The sequence below is a fragment of the Typopeltis vanoorti genome, chromosome 22, assembly GCF_054136105.1.
Source record: "Typopeltis vanoorti isolate ZY-2024b chromosome 22, IOZ_Tvanoo_1.0, whole genome shotgun sequence".
Classification (NCBI taxonomy): Eukaryota; Metazoa; Arthropoda; class Arachnida; order Uropygi; family Thelyphonidae; genus Typopeltis; species Typopeltis vanoorti.
The window spans coordinates 13,806,854-13,823,739 of NC_143570.1; the positions used below are offsets into that span (position 1 = coordinate 13,806,854).

At 33.8% G+C, this 16,886-nt stretch overlaps 1 protein-coding gene across 4 annotated transcripts in view; it reads left to right on the forward strand.

Moving 5' to 3' along the window:
• Positions 1-16,886, forward strand: part of asl (chromosome segregation ATPase asterless) — a 385,090-nt gene that overhangs the window by 57,293 nt on the left and 310,911 nt on the right. For all 4 annotated transcript variants that reach the window (XM_090412113.1, XM_090412114.1, XM_090412117.1 and 1 more), the window contains one exon: positions 2,397-2,460. In XM_090412113.1, coding sequence (XP_090268239.1) covers positions 2,397-2,460 — 64 coding nt within the window. The remainder of the gene's footprint in view (positions 1-2,396; positions 2,461-16,886) is intronic.

Sequence of the window (16,886 nt, forward strand, 5' to 3'; positions counted from 1 at the left end):
AACATCCCTATTCCAGAACATTTAAACGCTAAAAAACGTAACATCAAAAAGAAAAATCGAATACAAAGCACAGGAAAAACGGAAATAGCTGTTCACGCCCTTGAACAAAAACATACCCCGCAGATCGACAAGGCCATCATAGTAGACAGACAAGACAATGAAACAATGCTAAGAATATCGGAAACAATAGCCATAAAATGTGACGCGAACTCTATCAATGTACACAGGCCCTACATAATCTCCGAGGTGTGGAAGCTTCACAACATAAAATTGAGGTCACAACCCCGACCAATAGGCAATAACACAAACACTTCAAAAACAGAAGCACCTACCCGACCTGACATAGCATCCACTTTCCCAGTGTGTTCAGATGACGACCGAGAATAGTCGAAACGGACCGCACCCCGTCAACCCATTTTCCCCTTCCCCGTCCCTATATAAAAAATCAACGCTTTCACCTTTCCCCTACCCTATATAATATAGTAATATAATATATATGTTTATATATATATTACTGGGAAAAAAACCTGGGTTTTTCTAATTTAATTCTCCCAAATTGCCTACCCCCCACACACACACTCAGTAGTTTTCGGACATCGCATAAAGAAGAAAAGCCACAACACCCAGAAAAAGGTATGTGCAAATTTCTCTTCCTTATGCTACATATACTTTTTGGTAAATTTACATCTACCATGCCCTAAGAATCTGTGAGTAAATAGCCAATGACATTTAAACAGGGGCACTCCTAAACTGAAGCAGGCAAAATAGCCGTAATTATAATAGTTTATTAAGAAGAGTAACATGGGAGTTTTCCCAGAAATAATATACATATTTATCTTTAATTAATTAAGGATAATAAAAACAGTTATCTTAAAAACAAATGAATTTCCTTTATATGAAGTAAGGTTGTGACAGATGAAAAGTGATTATATAGATTCTTCCGAAACAAAGGAGCTGTCCTTTGTTAGCCGGAATATGCTTCTGCATATTCCGGCTAAGTGCTGTAAACTCATAAGAACTGAACTTTTTGTATTTAAGGATAATGATGAAGCTTCCACAAGGAAACTGTTGACTTTAAAATTATCTTCATATTCTATCAGTTCCTTTCCTACTAAGAAGTAGGAAAGGAACTGATATTGCAAAGAAGATAAGAAAGAAATACTTTTTTTTTTTAAAGAAAGATTGTACAAAAATTACTTTTTTGTTTTAGAGGAGAAAAAAGTATGAGTTAAGAAATTTATATTTTATGACCATTATTGAGAGCTCAAGAAACTGTGTTATGAGCTTAAAGTTTGTGTATTCTGACAAAATCCTGTGATTTTGAAGAGAAGAAAACTTAAATGCTTATGTTCTTTAACTGTGTTAAATGTGTGGACCTTTATTCTTTTAGGAGATATTTTATTTGAAATGAAGAATTGTATATAGTGCTTGTGAAACATAAACATTTTACACACACCATTTAAGGTAATACAGAAAAATCTACACTAATATTATTTGTAAATAAATGTATTATTTTGAATTTCCTTTGTCTCTCACTCAATGTCTTATTGTATTGTATGATATGATATATTGTATCATAATAACAATATTCTGGGTACGAATCTGGTATTTACCAACTATTTCTCTTTGAAATAGCTGATTTTTAAAAAGAAAGTAGAAACACGCCATAAGATTCTTTAAGATTCTTCATTCCAATAGATTTTTAATCTTCTGTTTTTTTGGAACTTGTGAAACTTTATAACACCATCTGAATCTTACCTACTTCGATTGCATACCAGTCTTGAAGTTGTGGGAAGTAATTGCCTCTAACTGTTCATAATTTTTTTTTTTTTTTTTTTTTTTTTTGTTTGTTGAAATAATGAATAACTTATATACCATTGTTTTTGAATCAAAAAACCCATCTATTGTTTCTCTTTGAACTCTGATAGTGCATTTGCTTGTTAACTTAGCTGTGACTGAGACACGAGTAAGTAAACATATGCTGTGTGACTATTATCTTGTGATTCATGTTTTGAATATTATTAATTGATCTTTTCACCATGACAATGTTCTTGTAACATAGAATGAAATATATTGGAATTTAATAAATATATATGCGTGTCATCCATTATAAGAATATATCTGGTATGCACGTTCCTTTAAAAATTCTAGAACCTTCATTTCATGTGTGTGTGTGTGTGTGTGTGTGTGTGTGTGTGTGTTAAAATAGCACTATGTTACTCCATCTAACGAAATTGATTCTTTTATTAATTCTTAGCTTTGATAATTTGATGACAAATGTTAATTGGAATATATCTACTTACTTAACCAAGATATTACTCTATTATGCGGTGGTGCTGTCCTTACAAATTTCCTTAACAGATATAGAGTAATATCTTAAATTTTTTTCTTAATAGAGATCAAGATAATCAGCAGGAGCATTGGTCATATGATACTAAAATATCTACTCCAAGGGAAGAGGTAATAAAATATATCTATATGACACATACCTAATGAATTTCATCTTATGTATTCATATAAAGGTAAATAGGAAATCATGATACCATGGTATCATGATTTCCTATTTATCAGATCTTTGTTTGCACACACTGTGATAACATTAGTGCAGCTGCTTCCATGTCATATTCTATTTCATGTTTCTTAACAATTTTGGGAGATATGAAATGAATTCATGATATAATAGCTTAAATTATTAGATATTCTTTATTTATAAATGAAGCAGGTAGTGATGTGAGGCTTGCTCTGTCTAGAGTGACCATCATATCTGAAGTTACTTGACACTTCCAAAGAGGAAGTAATGGATTTTGATGAAATTTTGCATGGAATTATTATTACTGAAATTCAGTTTGAGTAATAAATTTGCTTTAATGATACTTATGACTGACATTTAATTTGACACATTTTCACAATATAAAATTAGTTTATTGCTATCTATTAAATATCTATTAAATGAAAGAACAAATATTTTGGGATGAATAATTCATTTGCCATCAATGTAAGTATTGAAAACAGCTTAAAACATATAAGGGAATAACTTGTTCCAGAGAATGCTGCATGCCAGAAGTAATATGATACCACAATATTAAAATTTATTTAACTAAACAGATATATCAAAAAAATTTTTTTTTTGATAATCTGATTTTTAATTAGTTGTTGCAGTTCAAGGTCATGATCTTCCAAATGGTGATTAATGCATCATTCCATTTCATGTTGGTGTGATGTAAAAGTACTGTACTTTGTGTAAATAATAATTCAAAATATTGATTACTCTGATATTACTCTAAAGTAGTGGATCCCAACCAGGGCACTGCACATGCATTTGGGTGAAACAAGATTTTTTTCTAAATATCCAATACATCATCAAATTCCTGACATGTACCCTCAAAGGGTGTACAGGATATGATAGTACTACATGAAAAATTTACATCATTACGAACTTCCTATCTACAATTTTCCTCCAAATCAGTCTGTTACTTGTCAAGACTCCAACATTATCATATCTTATATTTATATCATCTAAGGCACTTTGTACCGTATCAATCCACCTATATCTTGGTCTTCCTCTGTGTCATTTTCCTGCCAACCTGGCAGAGAACACGTGTTTTGCTAATCTTTCCTTGCCCATTCTGTTTAAGTGACCATATCACCTGAGACTAGCTCTACTAATACATCCCTGGATTCTGACAATGTCAAGTTCTTTCTTAACATCCTCCTTTTTTAATATAATATTGCCATTGATGCCATCTGTTCATGCCTCTAATCTTTTTCAGGACTCTCATATCTCCTGTCTTTAGTCTTTGGTCAAGTGTTTTACTTCTGACTCAGCTTTCAGATCCATAAGTTAAAACTGGTTTGAACGCTGTCTTGTATACAGGTAATTTAGTGTTCCGACTAATTTCTCTCTTATTCCATATGAATTTATTCAATTGACTTCCTACCATATCAGCTTTGTTGATTCTGTTGTCTATTTCTATATTTAATTTACCATCTTCAGTAAAAATCGTGCTAAGTAGCTGAAATGTTTTACTTGTTCCACAGGTTCCCCGTTCACAACACAGTTGACATTTACAACAATTCTACCTATTTTCATTGTCTCTGTCTTTTTAATGCTGACCTTCATATCATATCTATTACAGCAGTTATTCAATTTAGTCAGGGAATCTTGCAAACTTGTAGCGGATTTATTTAGAAGTATAACATCATCTGCATAAAGCAAAGGGTTGACATTAACATCTCCAATTCTGATATCATGTTTAATACCACTTTCCTTCAAAATGTGATCCATATAGATAAAGAATAACAGAGGGGGAAATGTACATCCTTGTCAGACTTAACATTAACCCATCTTCCTGTACTTCTTTCAATTCTAACTGCTGACTTACAACTCAAATAAAGACTAAGTATTGCTTGATAAAAAAAAAAAAATCCATTGACACCATATAACTGTAGCGTTTTGAATAGCTTCTCTCTTAGCACCTTGTCATATGCCTTTTCTAGATAGACAAAACTTAAATACAGATCTTTGTTATATTCCCATGCTTTCTCAACTATTTGTCGTAAAGTGAAGATCTGATCCTGACAGCCTCTCTTTGGCCTGAATCCAGCTTGTTCTTCACCAAGCTTTTCTTTCACAGTTCTTCTCAACCGTTTCTCAAGTACTATACTTGATTCAGTCAAGATCTGTACTTGCATAGATCTTGCCAGGAACACTCAGTAGGGAAATACCTCTGTAATTCTCACATTGAGTTTGAGTTTTATTTCCCTTTTTATATATGGGTACTATTAGAGCTCTACTCCAATCATCGGGATTTCGTCCCTCTGTCCAGGCTTTCTGAACTATGCATTGCAGCCACTGTAAGACTTTTATACCACATACTTGAGTATTTCCGGTCAAATATCATCTACTCCTGCTGCTTTCCACATTTCAAGCCTTTGATGGCTTTTTCTACTTCAAGTATGGATATGTATTCTTGACTGTATACCTGCTGAGTGTTTTTTTACCACTGTGCTATCACTGCTTGTTTCATTTAGCAATTTTTCGAAGTAATTATTTCATACTTCAAGGATATCTTTTTCTCCTGTTTTCATGTCACCTTTATCATCTCTAAGTCCTTTTACAGCACTCTTTCCTCCATTTCTAAGCTTCTTCAACAACCTCCAGAATATCTTACCAACTTCTTGATATTTATTTTCTATGTTCTTGCCAAAGGCCTCCCATGACTTTTGTTTAGCTAGTTTTACACATTGTTTTGCTTTCGTACATTTGTCTCTGTATTCTCTAAGAGTAAAAGCTGACTTATTTTCCAGGACTTTTGATACTTTCTTCTGTTTTTTCACTGTCTCTTTAACTTCTGTGTCCACCATGGAGTTCTGACTTTTCTATCCTTGCAGACAACCTCACCACATGCCTCTCTGGCTGAATCAATCAGGGTTTTCTTCAAGGCTTGCCACTGAATCTCCAAGGTTTGGTTCCTGTTCTCAAACTCTTTCATTTTTTCTTCAATAATCTTTGTATATTTTAGTCTACAGTTCACTTAACTGCTGCTCAACTTTTATTCGCTTTAAAACTTTCTTACATGTTATTCTTTTCAATATAAAATTCAATTTTATCCTGCTCAAGACTAAATAGTGATCGCTTCCAATTTCAAATCATCTGTACACTCTGGTGTCCTGCACCAGGGAGAAAACATCACTATCAACAATGACATAGTCAATGACTTTTCTTATTCCTTGCCTCTTCTCTCCATGGAATTTCTGCACATTTTTATGTTGGAACATGGTGTTAGTAATAACCAGTCCATGTTCTGAGCAGAAATCCAACAGGTATTTGCCATTATTATTAGCTTTGCTCTTTTCTCCAAATTTTCTCAAAATATTTTTGTGACAATTTTCTGACAATCATTTCCTACTCTGCTATTTAGATCCCCAACAAGGACCAACTTTTCCTTTTTCATTGTGTCAGTTGCTTGTTCTAAAGCATCAAAAAAATTCCTCCACTTCTACCTTAGTAGAACCTTCTGTGGGACCATAGGCACAAATAAGTCTCATTGTCCAATTCCCCATTCTATTTACCCACATCACTCTACTTGAGACTGCCTGCCATTCAAGAAGATTAGCCTCGTATTTTGTGTTGAATACTATGGCTACTCCTTCTTTTCCTTGATTGTCATTTCCTGAATATAACATTTTGTATTGATTTCTCAGAAAGATCTCACCGGTTTTTGTCTTTTTTTTTTTTGTTTCAGTCACCACTATTATGTCGATCTGGTACTTATCTAATTCTTCAGCTAGCTCCATTTCTTTGCCATTCAGGCTTCTTATGTTGATAGTACCGATCTTGAACTCGGTGATATTGAGTTGGGGTGTGCTTTCAGATTTGTTCCAGTAGCTGACTTTTTGCTGTTCACCCTGGTTCCCTGGCGAAACCAACGGGGGCCTTGTTTAACCTGGCGTGCCCCAGCCGGCATGAAATTTTGTGATGTTGTACCATCATTTTTTATATTGGTTTAAGCCAATAAGAATACAATTTGGTCGGCTAAATCCCAAATTGCCAGCCCATCCTCATTCGTTCAGTATCCAGGTAGATACCCAACAGGGTGTACCACGAGGAGATGAGGATTGGACATTAGGTCAGAAGCCCTGGTCGGTTCTCCGCATTCCTTTAAAGGCTATATGGAGGTCTCCTCTCAGTTATCCTGCCTGTTGCAGAGTGAATATAAAACTGCTAAACTGGTATTGGAAGCAATTAAATCTGAAACATTTTGTAAAAAAGAATATAGTGTAAAAGATAAAATATGAATTTGTCACTGCATATACTTGGTACTACTCCACATAATAATTATTATATAAACTAATATATATATATATATATATAAATTAATGTATGAATTATATAAACATTATGTGATACCTCCAAAGAGTCCAAGGACTCATTGTGGGAAGACGCTTCACTCTACCTTCCTATGCACATCTCACCAATTACTTAATTCTCCAGCACACTCACTACCACTAACAATAGTGTTTTTTTGTCTGTAAATGTATGTGTTCTTATGGCGAATTGCTTGTACGTGGAAAAAAACCCAAATTTCCAGGAGAAAAACTCTATCCCCATGTGAGATTGGTTAACTCACCTTCAGTTGAAAAAGCCTATACAAAGTTTCCTCTTGTCATGAAGAGAATTGAATGCAGGTCTTTTCCAATTGAAGGGAGCTATGTTCTGTTGGTCTTCCAGTTATGATACAGAGGTGATTATTATGTTTTAATAAAGAATGTGCAAAAAATAAAATGAGTGCCCTTTTTTTTTTTTTTTTTCAAGAAAATATGTATATACAAATAAACACTACTGTAAATTATGCTGTGAGAAAAAATTGCAAAATTTAATAATGAAAAATGAAGTGGAAAAAAACATTAAATCAGTATGCAAAACATCCACACAGCCTTCTCAGTGATGCAAAGTTTTTTTATTGAATTCTATAAACTTTTTTTTTAGATTAACAGATTTAACTTTTGTTTGTAATAGGTTCGTTGGGATCACTTTTGTGTGGGTATATAGTAACTTGGTAAACAGTTTACTAACTCAAAATATTATAGTGCATCACTAAAATTTGCTTTTTACAATAAAAATTATTCAAAAATCTCTGAAATCATCACAAAACAGTCAGTTTTCACATTTGCATGTACTCTGAATGCAATCTCTTGACTGTCATGTGCAATTCATGATTATATAATATTTTCTTGCATATATTTTTCACTTTGGTGTTACCTACATGATATATCTGGCTGTCTACCTTGGGTAACTGGAAATAAAGACAAATCTGACTAATACATAAATACCCATAAAGTAGGTCATTTGGTAGGCTTAAATATATATATGTAAACATTAACTTATGGCATTAACATCTTGTGGATTCAGTTTTTTACTCCCAAGTACATACTTGTTGCTAAGAAGTGATATCAAATGTTACTCACTGAAAAAAAAAAATTGTATGCCTTGGAAAATCAGTCAAGGTAATTTGACCTTGATGTTTTTAATGCATTCCAAAAAAAGGTGGGCGGAATCATGGTAATGTGGACATTTATTACTTACTGTATTTAAATTGATTTTAACATATAAACTGTTACTACAATGTTTTTAGTACTGAAATTACTTTTGCTTTTGCTTATTCAACTGCTCTTAGCTATTCTAACTCTTTTTTTGTCATATATTTTTATAATTAATTTATCTTCACTACAAATTGCTTAAATAAATATCAAGTTATTTGTTCTGTAGTTGACTACTGAAAATGCAGATTTTGTTGTTTGCTGTTTCCTTATTTTTTATGCCTGATTTTCTTACCATATTTGTTACAGCAATTATTTGCATTGAGACTCTCGAAAACTTTTAACAGATTTATTTAAGAATATACATTATCTTCTAGAGTAAAGCACTAAGTCATAATATTCATTATTTTGATATCATGTTTCACATCAACAACCTGTAGTAAGCTTGTGAGAAAGGGGCTAAGCAATAGTTTGCTATAATGGAAGCTTTGTTATGGTCAATTTCCTAATTTTAGCATAGTATTGATACTATGGAACATTTCTGTAGGTTGTTATAGTGAGTGAATACACTATAATGGTATTTGCTGTAGTGGGAATCAACTATAATGTGATTCATATAGATTATAAACAACACTGAATTTGGTATATAGCCCTATTTTTTTTTTTTTTAAATCGAAGATTGTAAATGCATTGTGTTAGTTTGGGAAGGTTAAGGATTAGATCATCCAAAAACTGCTCTAGACACTAATAAGCATTTCATTTTAGGATCTGTAAAGAAACAGAGTAGTGGTTTCACACCAGATGCTGAAATTCATCTGTCACCTAAGGTTTGGTGCTATTCACTTAACTATATTTACTTAACTGGCACTACAACCAGGTCAGTATTTTTAATACTGACCCCCCCCCCCCCAAGAGTGGTCATAAAACCTATAACACAATGGTGTGGGGGGATGGTTAAGAGGGGGGGGGGAGAGGGAGAGAGAAGGAATGAATGAAAAGGAAGGAAGGAATCTGTTAAGTTTCTTGAAAAGCTGGGAGTTGTATTCATTGGGATAAACACTATGGGGATGGTCCAAAGAATAGAAAGAAATGGAATGATAGCAAAAGATGAAAAATTGGTTCAATATGTTTGGAGTTGAACCAATGTGCAGATATTGACCAATGGTTGCGCTTATCATGAGATTAGAAGAAAGTGAAGTAATGATAGTTGCCTGGTTGGTGCGAGTAACACCATTGAAAGTATCTATAAAAAGGCATAATTGTAGAAACAGAGTGCCTATGAGAAAGTATGAGGGTGGTCTGAAAAGTTCTCGGCCTATGAAAAAACGAATTTGTTATTTCAAAATTATTTTTATTTTTCCACATAATCTCACTTAAGACTAATACATTTATTCCAGCAATGCTCCAATGCCATTATCCTGTCCCTGTAATAGTTCTCGGTACGATTTGCAATCACCTCTTGATTCGAAGAAAAATGCTGACCAGTGAGGAAGAGTTTTAGTTTTGGGAAGAGATAGAAGTCAGAGGGAGCCAAATCTGGGGAATAGGGTGATGTTCCAACAGTTTATAGTGCAGATCCCTTAATTTTCCCATTGCCAAAACACCTTTGTGGGCAGGTGTATTGTCCTGATGAAAGATAATTTTTTTCTTCTGCAAACCGGATCTTTCTCACGAATTTTTTCGTCTAGTCTGGTTAAGAGATCGGAATAATATTCCCCAGTTATTATTTTATCCTTTTCAAGATAATTAATAAACAAAATACCTTTAGCATCCCAAAACACCAATGGCATGACCTTTCCTGCTGATGGAACTGACTTTGTCTTCTTTGGCACTGAACAACCGGTTTCTTGGATGTTGGTGTGTAATGATGAATCCAAGTCTCATCCACAGTAATAAATTGATGCACAAAATCAATTTTATTCTTGTTAAAACACTCCAAGCACCGTTCAGAGATTTTCATGCGAGTGCATTTTTAATCTGCTGTGAGCAAGCGCGGCACCCATCTTGTGCAAAGCTTTTTCATTTGCAATTCTTCATGCAAAATGTATTCTATACGTTCTTTTGAAATGCCTATAGTCTGAGCAATTTCATGCACTTTGACTCGCCAGTCATACAATACCATATCGTGCACTTGTCAATGATTTCTGGTGTTGTTAGACTTTTTGGACGTCCTTCACGTGGATCATCTTCAAGGCTGGTACGGCCACATTTAAACTTGGCAGCCCATTTCTTAATTGTCAAAAACAAAGGAGAAGAGTGTCCGTAAATTTTTATGAACTTTGAATGAATTTCTTTGCTGTTAAATCTTCTTTTACAAAATATTTTATAACCGCACGATACTCAATTTTATTTATTTCAAGGGATACAGACAACACTTTTGCTTCAGACAGCTGTATAAAACAAACTACTTCATAGAATGACTTGCAATTTCACATGGATGCTTATGACATGTACCAACCTAGAAAAAAAAATCGTGCTGATGTTGCCATCTATGGCCGAGGATGAGATCTTTTCAGACCACCGCCGTAACTGGAAGGAATCTGCAAGTCAGAGATGGTTCACCTATTAGGTGGATTGTATTCTTCTGTATACAGTCGAGAATTATTAGGGTGGTTTTGGGTGCACTACCTCAAAATCTTCCTAATAACAACTAAGCCTTTCTATATGTATACAACTTTAAGATATTGTTCTCACCTCAAATGTAAGAATAAAGTTGTATACATATGAAAGACTAAGGTGTTGTTGTTTTTCATGACAGTGCCTCATGGTATAAAAAAAAAAAAGGAGAAAAAATGTAATTAATTCATTGAACTTATTACTGATGCACTGGGTTTCTACTTAGCATTTTCAGAGCACAAATAACTAACAACAGTCAGCTAGATTGTTGTAGATGAAATTCAAATTGTAACTGAAAAGAACTAATATCCTAACACGATAATCTCTAGTAGTTAGATAATCCATGAAGTTAATTTGGAGAAGTCATGCTGTTTAGTCTCAGGATATCTGTCTCTCAGATATTTGGCACATTACTTGTTTATGTTGGGGAGTATTTCATAATTGTTGTTAATTCTGAAAATAGGAGGTTTAAAGGTAGCTTTAAGAAATACAACCTTAAAGCTACAAAATTAAAACTACAACCTGCAAAATTAAAGAACTTACTCAACTCATCCAAGGATCCACTTCCTCCACTGGTCCTCCCTAGAGTATACCGTATTTGTTGTACCTGTAATTTGTCCTATATAGGGAAAACGGGATGCACAATTCCTATCTAAAAAAAAGGAATATAAATGGCATATTAAACTTAATAACTATGGTTAAGCCATCCTCTCTGATCATGCCCTGAATACGCTACGTAGAATTGGCTGGAAAGGCAGCTGCTGTTTACATCACGCCAAAACATGCCATGAACGTGAATGTAAGGAGGATTGTGAAATTCTTATCGACTACTCTAATTTTAACAATAATGGTGATTTAAAAATCCCAAGAATATGGAAGGCTCATATTCTACCTGCATAACCTTGATGCCTAAGAGTTAATTATAAATATGACTAAGGTAAACCAGATTCTTAAGTCTAATATAACAACTTACATGTTAAATTAGGACATCACTTTTGCTCTAATAAAACTATCTATATGAAATTGTTCTCTGATATTGTCATAAAGTTATTTTAATTTAATTTATTTAATGTAATTTTTTTTTTTTCCCTAGAAGTCAGGCCAGTAGAATAACCGTTGATCAAATCATTGTCTCTTTGGCATACTGTGCGAAATGTAATATAGCTTGTCTCTGTATATATGTGTATATACTCCAGATGATGACCTTAATACGAAGGTCAAAACGTTGGGAAATTAAAATAATTATTTCTAACACGGTTGCAGTCTCCATAATTTGTCTGAAATGAATGCTGATCACTGTATAACACTAAAGGAAAGGATTGAGATACAGTATGTTTTCTGAAAGAAGTAATTTTTTTTTGTTTTTTTTTTAAACTTGTGCAGTTAGGGTACATGCTCAAAGATTAAAAATAAAGGTCTGTTGTGGTAGACATTTGAAGACATTGTTTTTTTCATTCGTAGTGAAACATACAGAGAAAGATCCATTTTAAAGAAGCTTCTGTGAGAATATAAATAATAAAGAATATTATTGCAAGTGTGTATTTATAGAAAAGCTAATTTTGGTGTTCTGAAATGGCACTTTAAGCTTACCTTGTGAATTCTTAAGAAATACAATTTAATAGCTAATTTTCTTCCTATCAACAAATTATCAGCATGGTTTCCATCTTCTAAAGATAATCGGTTTCCTCTAGCTTTCCCTGCTGTCTGCCAAGTTCCTTGTGACTGCCATCATTTTTACTTTATACAAAGTGGATGCTCTCTGGAAAAGATAATACAAGAACACCAGTCTTACATTAGCAACAGTAAATTTGAAAAATCTGGCTTGGCAGAGCATGGAATAGGTACAGACCACGACTTCCTATGGTCTGAAATATGCTTATGTCATGAATTGGTATAAATTTGAACATTTGTTCAAAGAATGTGCTGAGACTTTACTTCACCATCCCAACTTCAATTTGAATGACTGCCTCTCTCTATCTAAGATATGGGAAAGTCACACATCAATAATTTTTAGAGAGCTAATGAATTATCAATATTGCAAGTTTATTTTGCATTTGGTTAGACTGTAATAAATTTAGTTTAATCCTTTATCCAAGTGTGAGCAAACAAAGTTTGCACCTGACAAATATCTTCAGGACTGTAGCAAGGTGGTGCAACTGTTGGCAGGAGCAAAGGTGAACCAAGCTCTCATCATTCCTTGTCTCAGTATCTCCCACCATGTAAAGCACATGTCCGCAAGGACATATATAATGCTATGCATTGAGGGAAGGGCCACTACCCAGACCGGTTTCGACCTTTATTGGAGTCTCGTCAGTGGGAGGCAGACCCAGAGGTGGTGACAGTAAGTCAGAAGCAATAGAGAGGTCATATTTACCTATAAGAGTTGGCAACTCTTATAGGTAAATATGACCTTTCATCACACTGCCATAGAGGGTGTGATGATGGTAATACTAATAATCTAATTTTACTATGCTGGTTACCTTGTTGTTGGCTGTGCTTTATACTGCTGATTATTTGCAGGTCATATTTTGTACTATATTCCCTCCACCATTTTTTTTTCTTTTCTCCTACAACTTTTATTTAATGATTCTACTCATCCATTTAAGTCCCATTATTTAACCTCTTGAACTTGGGTTGTAGTCGGATACTGCTTTCCTCAAGAATCCCTTGCATATTTTCCATGTCCTATTAACAGTCTGCTCTCAGTTTCTTATGCCTTGGTACTTCTGCAAGCATTCCCTTGAGTTTGTTATAATCACTACTAGCTCAGCAGTTCTACATACAGTAAAACCCCTTTTTTACACTTTTCAGGGGCCTGATGGAAAAAAGTGCAAATAGCAGGAAATGTAAAAAAACATTAAAAAAAGGCTAAAAGATGACTTACTGCTAGTATGTGAGCCTACATACTAGATTAAAAATTTAATAACTGAAAATAAATGAATTTACAATATACTTACATTTATCTATTTAAAAAAATCTTTAATTGCTGATTGTTTTTTTTTTTTTTTTTTTTTTTTTTTTTTTTGACTTAGCGCCAGATTACTTTGCATTGAGTTCAGTGCTTGACCTGTTTTTTACTATCGTGTTCAAAGTGGACACGGAGAGTCCAAGATCTTATGCTAAATGGACACGTGTTCCAACATGCCAATTTACACGTCGCAGAATTGCCATCCTTTCTTCTGCCGAATTACATTTTCTGTCTTTTTTCTCCATGTTACTAACATGGATACTCCACCACCGCAAAGCAACTTTCACACACTAAATTACGTTGCAGAAATTCTGCAATAGCAATTCGTACTGTGATTGAAAAATCACGTTACAGTACTGCTGCATGCGCGCAAGTCACTGTGATGGCGGAAACGAAACTACAGCTGAAAGCAACGCCACCTGAGAACAGAAATGCGCAGATTTCCATTGAAACTGATTCAAAAATCGGTATTGCCACCGAGAAAAAAAACGCAAATCACGGGAAATAATGTCCACGTCAAGTTGTTAATGGCGGGAAAACAATACATCGTGAGAATAGGTCTTAAGACAGGACCAACAGAAAATGACGTAAATGGCAGGAAAACGTAATATATATATATATATATATATATCGGGGGTGTATATTCAGGGTGTGCAGTCTCATCCAGGGAATAGCAATATCACTGATATTATATTTTTACATTTATTCCAGTTAAAGACTCCCCTAATTGTTTCCTGGCTTTGTGTGATTCCTAAAATTAAACACAATATACCAATGTTTAATGAAGAGGACACGTTTCAACACGTAAACATTGCATCACCTTTGTGTTAAATAGCCCAGGTGTGTGTGTGTGTGTGGTCACAAATATGGACACCTTTGAGCCCTTTGAACAGATATACAGATGGTGCATCAGGTCAAATTCTTACTGTTCCAGCAGTTTTAAACCACCCATAACGAGGCAAGATGTGTGTGTGTGTGCCGAGACAGCAACATCCAGAAATCAGTGGCTGTGATTGGTTATTGTGTCAACCAATCCATTGAATGTTGTAATTTGTCATGAGTTGCTGTTTTCTGAGTTTCATCTGTTTTGTGTGAATTGTGAACTGACATGTTTAGGACACTGATATAGACGAGTTTTAATATATAATTTTGTAAAAATAATTTATAACATTTTTTGCCCATATTTATAATGGGGAAACAGTGTTGTTAATCTGCTGAATGTTCCATTTTCTGACATAGCTTTTGCAGATGTATGATTACGACTGTTAAAACCATTCGCCTAACCTCTGGTGGGGAAAAAAAAAAAAAGTCCTTACAACATCAAAGCTAGAGTCCTGTTGTTATTATTATCAATTAGGTTACAAAATTAAATTAAGCAGGAGAGCAACATGTTCACACAATTACTCTTATAAGTATACATATAAATTACAAAAAGTCAAATTACAACAATAAATTAAAACTATTCACAGGTGAATAGTTTTAACAATTGATCAGTAACTTTAGCATACCATGTAGATTGTAGTGCAGCTTGTTTCTTTGTATATATGTGTATACTGTAGATGATGGCCTTAATGTGAAGGTCAAGACATCGAGTGTTTATTATGCTTTATATTAAACTAAATTTTTCCTGTAATGCAGTAGTTGTTTCCATAATTTTCATGATATATTCTGATCACCGTGTAAGCATGAAGGAAAGGATAGAACAGATAATCTGTTTATGTAGTCTCATGTGAAATAATGGATAAAATAGTATCATAGTATTGAATTACTAAAGAAACAAATATCTTTACCAAAGAAATAATAGCACACAGCATAGAAAAACTTAAAACTAAGAAAGCACCTGGTATTTATCAATACCAAGTGCTGAATTCTTAAAAGCAGAAAGGAACAACCTTTGGAACCATTAAAAACATTATTTGAAAGGATTTACAAAAATGAAGCAATACCTACTGATTGGACCTAATCAGTCATAACTCCTATGTACAAAAAAGGAGATAAAACAGAATACAATAATTACAGAGGCAACAGCCTCCTCAGTATTCCAAGTAAGGTTTTTACAAAAGTACTCCAAAAACAAATATAAGCTATATATGTATATATAGAACTAGCATTAGGAGAAGAACAAGCAGGTTTCAGACCAGGAAGAGGCAGAATTGATCAATTATTCACCTTAAGACAGCTAATAGAAAAGACACTAGAGTACAACCGAAGTTGCTATATAAATTTCATAGACTTTTGTCAGGCCTTTGATTTAATCCGTAGAAGAGAACTATGGGAAACTATGAAAGAATTTGGAATTCCCAACAAAACTATAACAATAATAAAGAATCTGTACGTGTTTAAGGCCAGTAAGGCCTTAAACAAAGAAGACTCCAGAATCAAAATATATGGGAAAAATATAGCCTATTTAAAATTTGCAGACAACATTTCATTACTTGCAAGCACAGAAGAAGATATACAATGAATTTCTGATAAAGGAAGAATGTATACAATTTGGATTAAACCTAAATATAGACAAAACAAAAATTATGCAAATAGGAAAAAGAAACACCAACCTGAAAATTGAAATTCATAGTAAGAATCTAGAGCAAGTAGAAAACTTCACCCACCTCAGAGGAATAATTAAGTACAATGGTGAAATTACAAAAGATATAAATAGTCATGGATGCAGTCAAGCATCCCAAACTTATGGATGACTAAATAAAATATGGAAATCATCAAAATAGAGACATCAAACAAGTAACAAAAGTAAGAATCTATGATACAATGACCCTCACAATACTTCTCTATGGAAGTGAATGCTGGAATTTCAATAAAGCCGAAGAGAAAATATTAACTACTGAAATGGGTTGGCTAAGAAGATTGTTTGGAGTATCTCTGCTGGGTAGACTAAGAAACGAAGACACAAGGAAACGACTAAAACAAGAAATAACAATAATAGACCAAATCCAAGAAAGAAAACTGTGATGGTTTGGCCATATGACTAGAATGGGAACAGAAAGATTACCAACTAAAGTCCTGGATACAATGATGGAAGGTAAAAGATTCAAAGGATGGCCCAGAATTAGATGGATAGACAAAATAAAGAGGACCTGAAAACCAAATCACAACATTTGACACCAGGGACAGACAGAAGAGGAAAGAATTCGTTCGGCCTCATCATCATCCACATAGATGATGGAAGAGAGAAGAAGAAGAATAGTATTGAATTCCATTTCATTTTTTAAAACAGTTTACAGCACATGTATCTTTTCCACTGTAC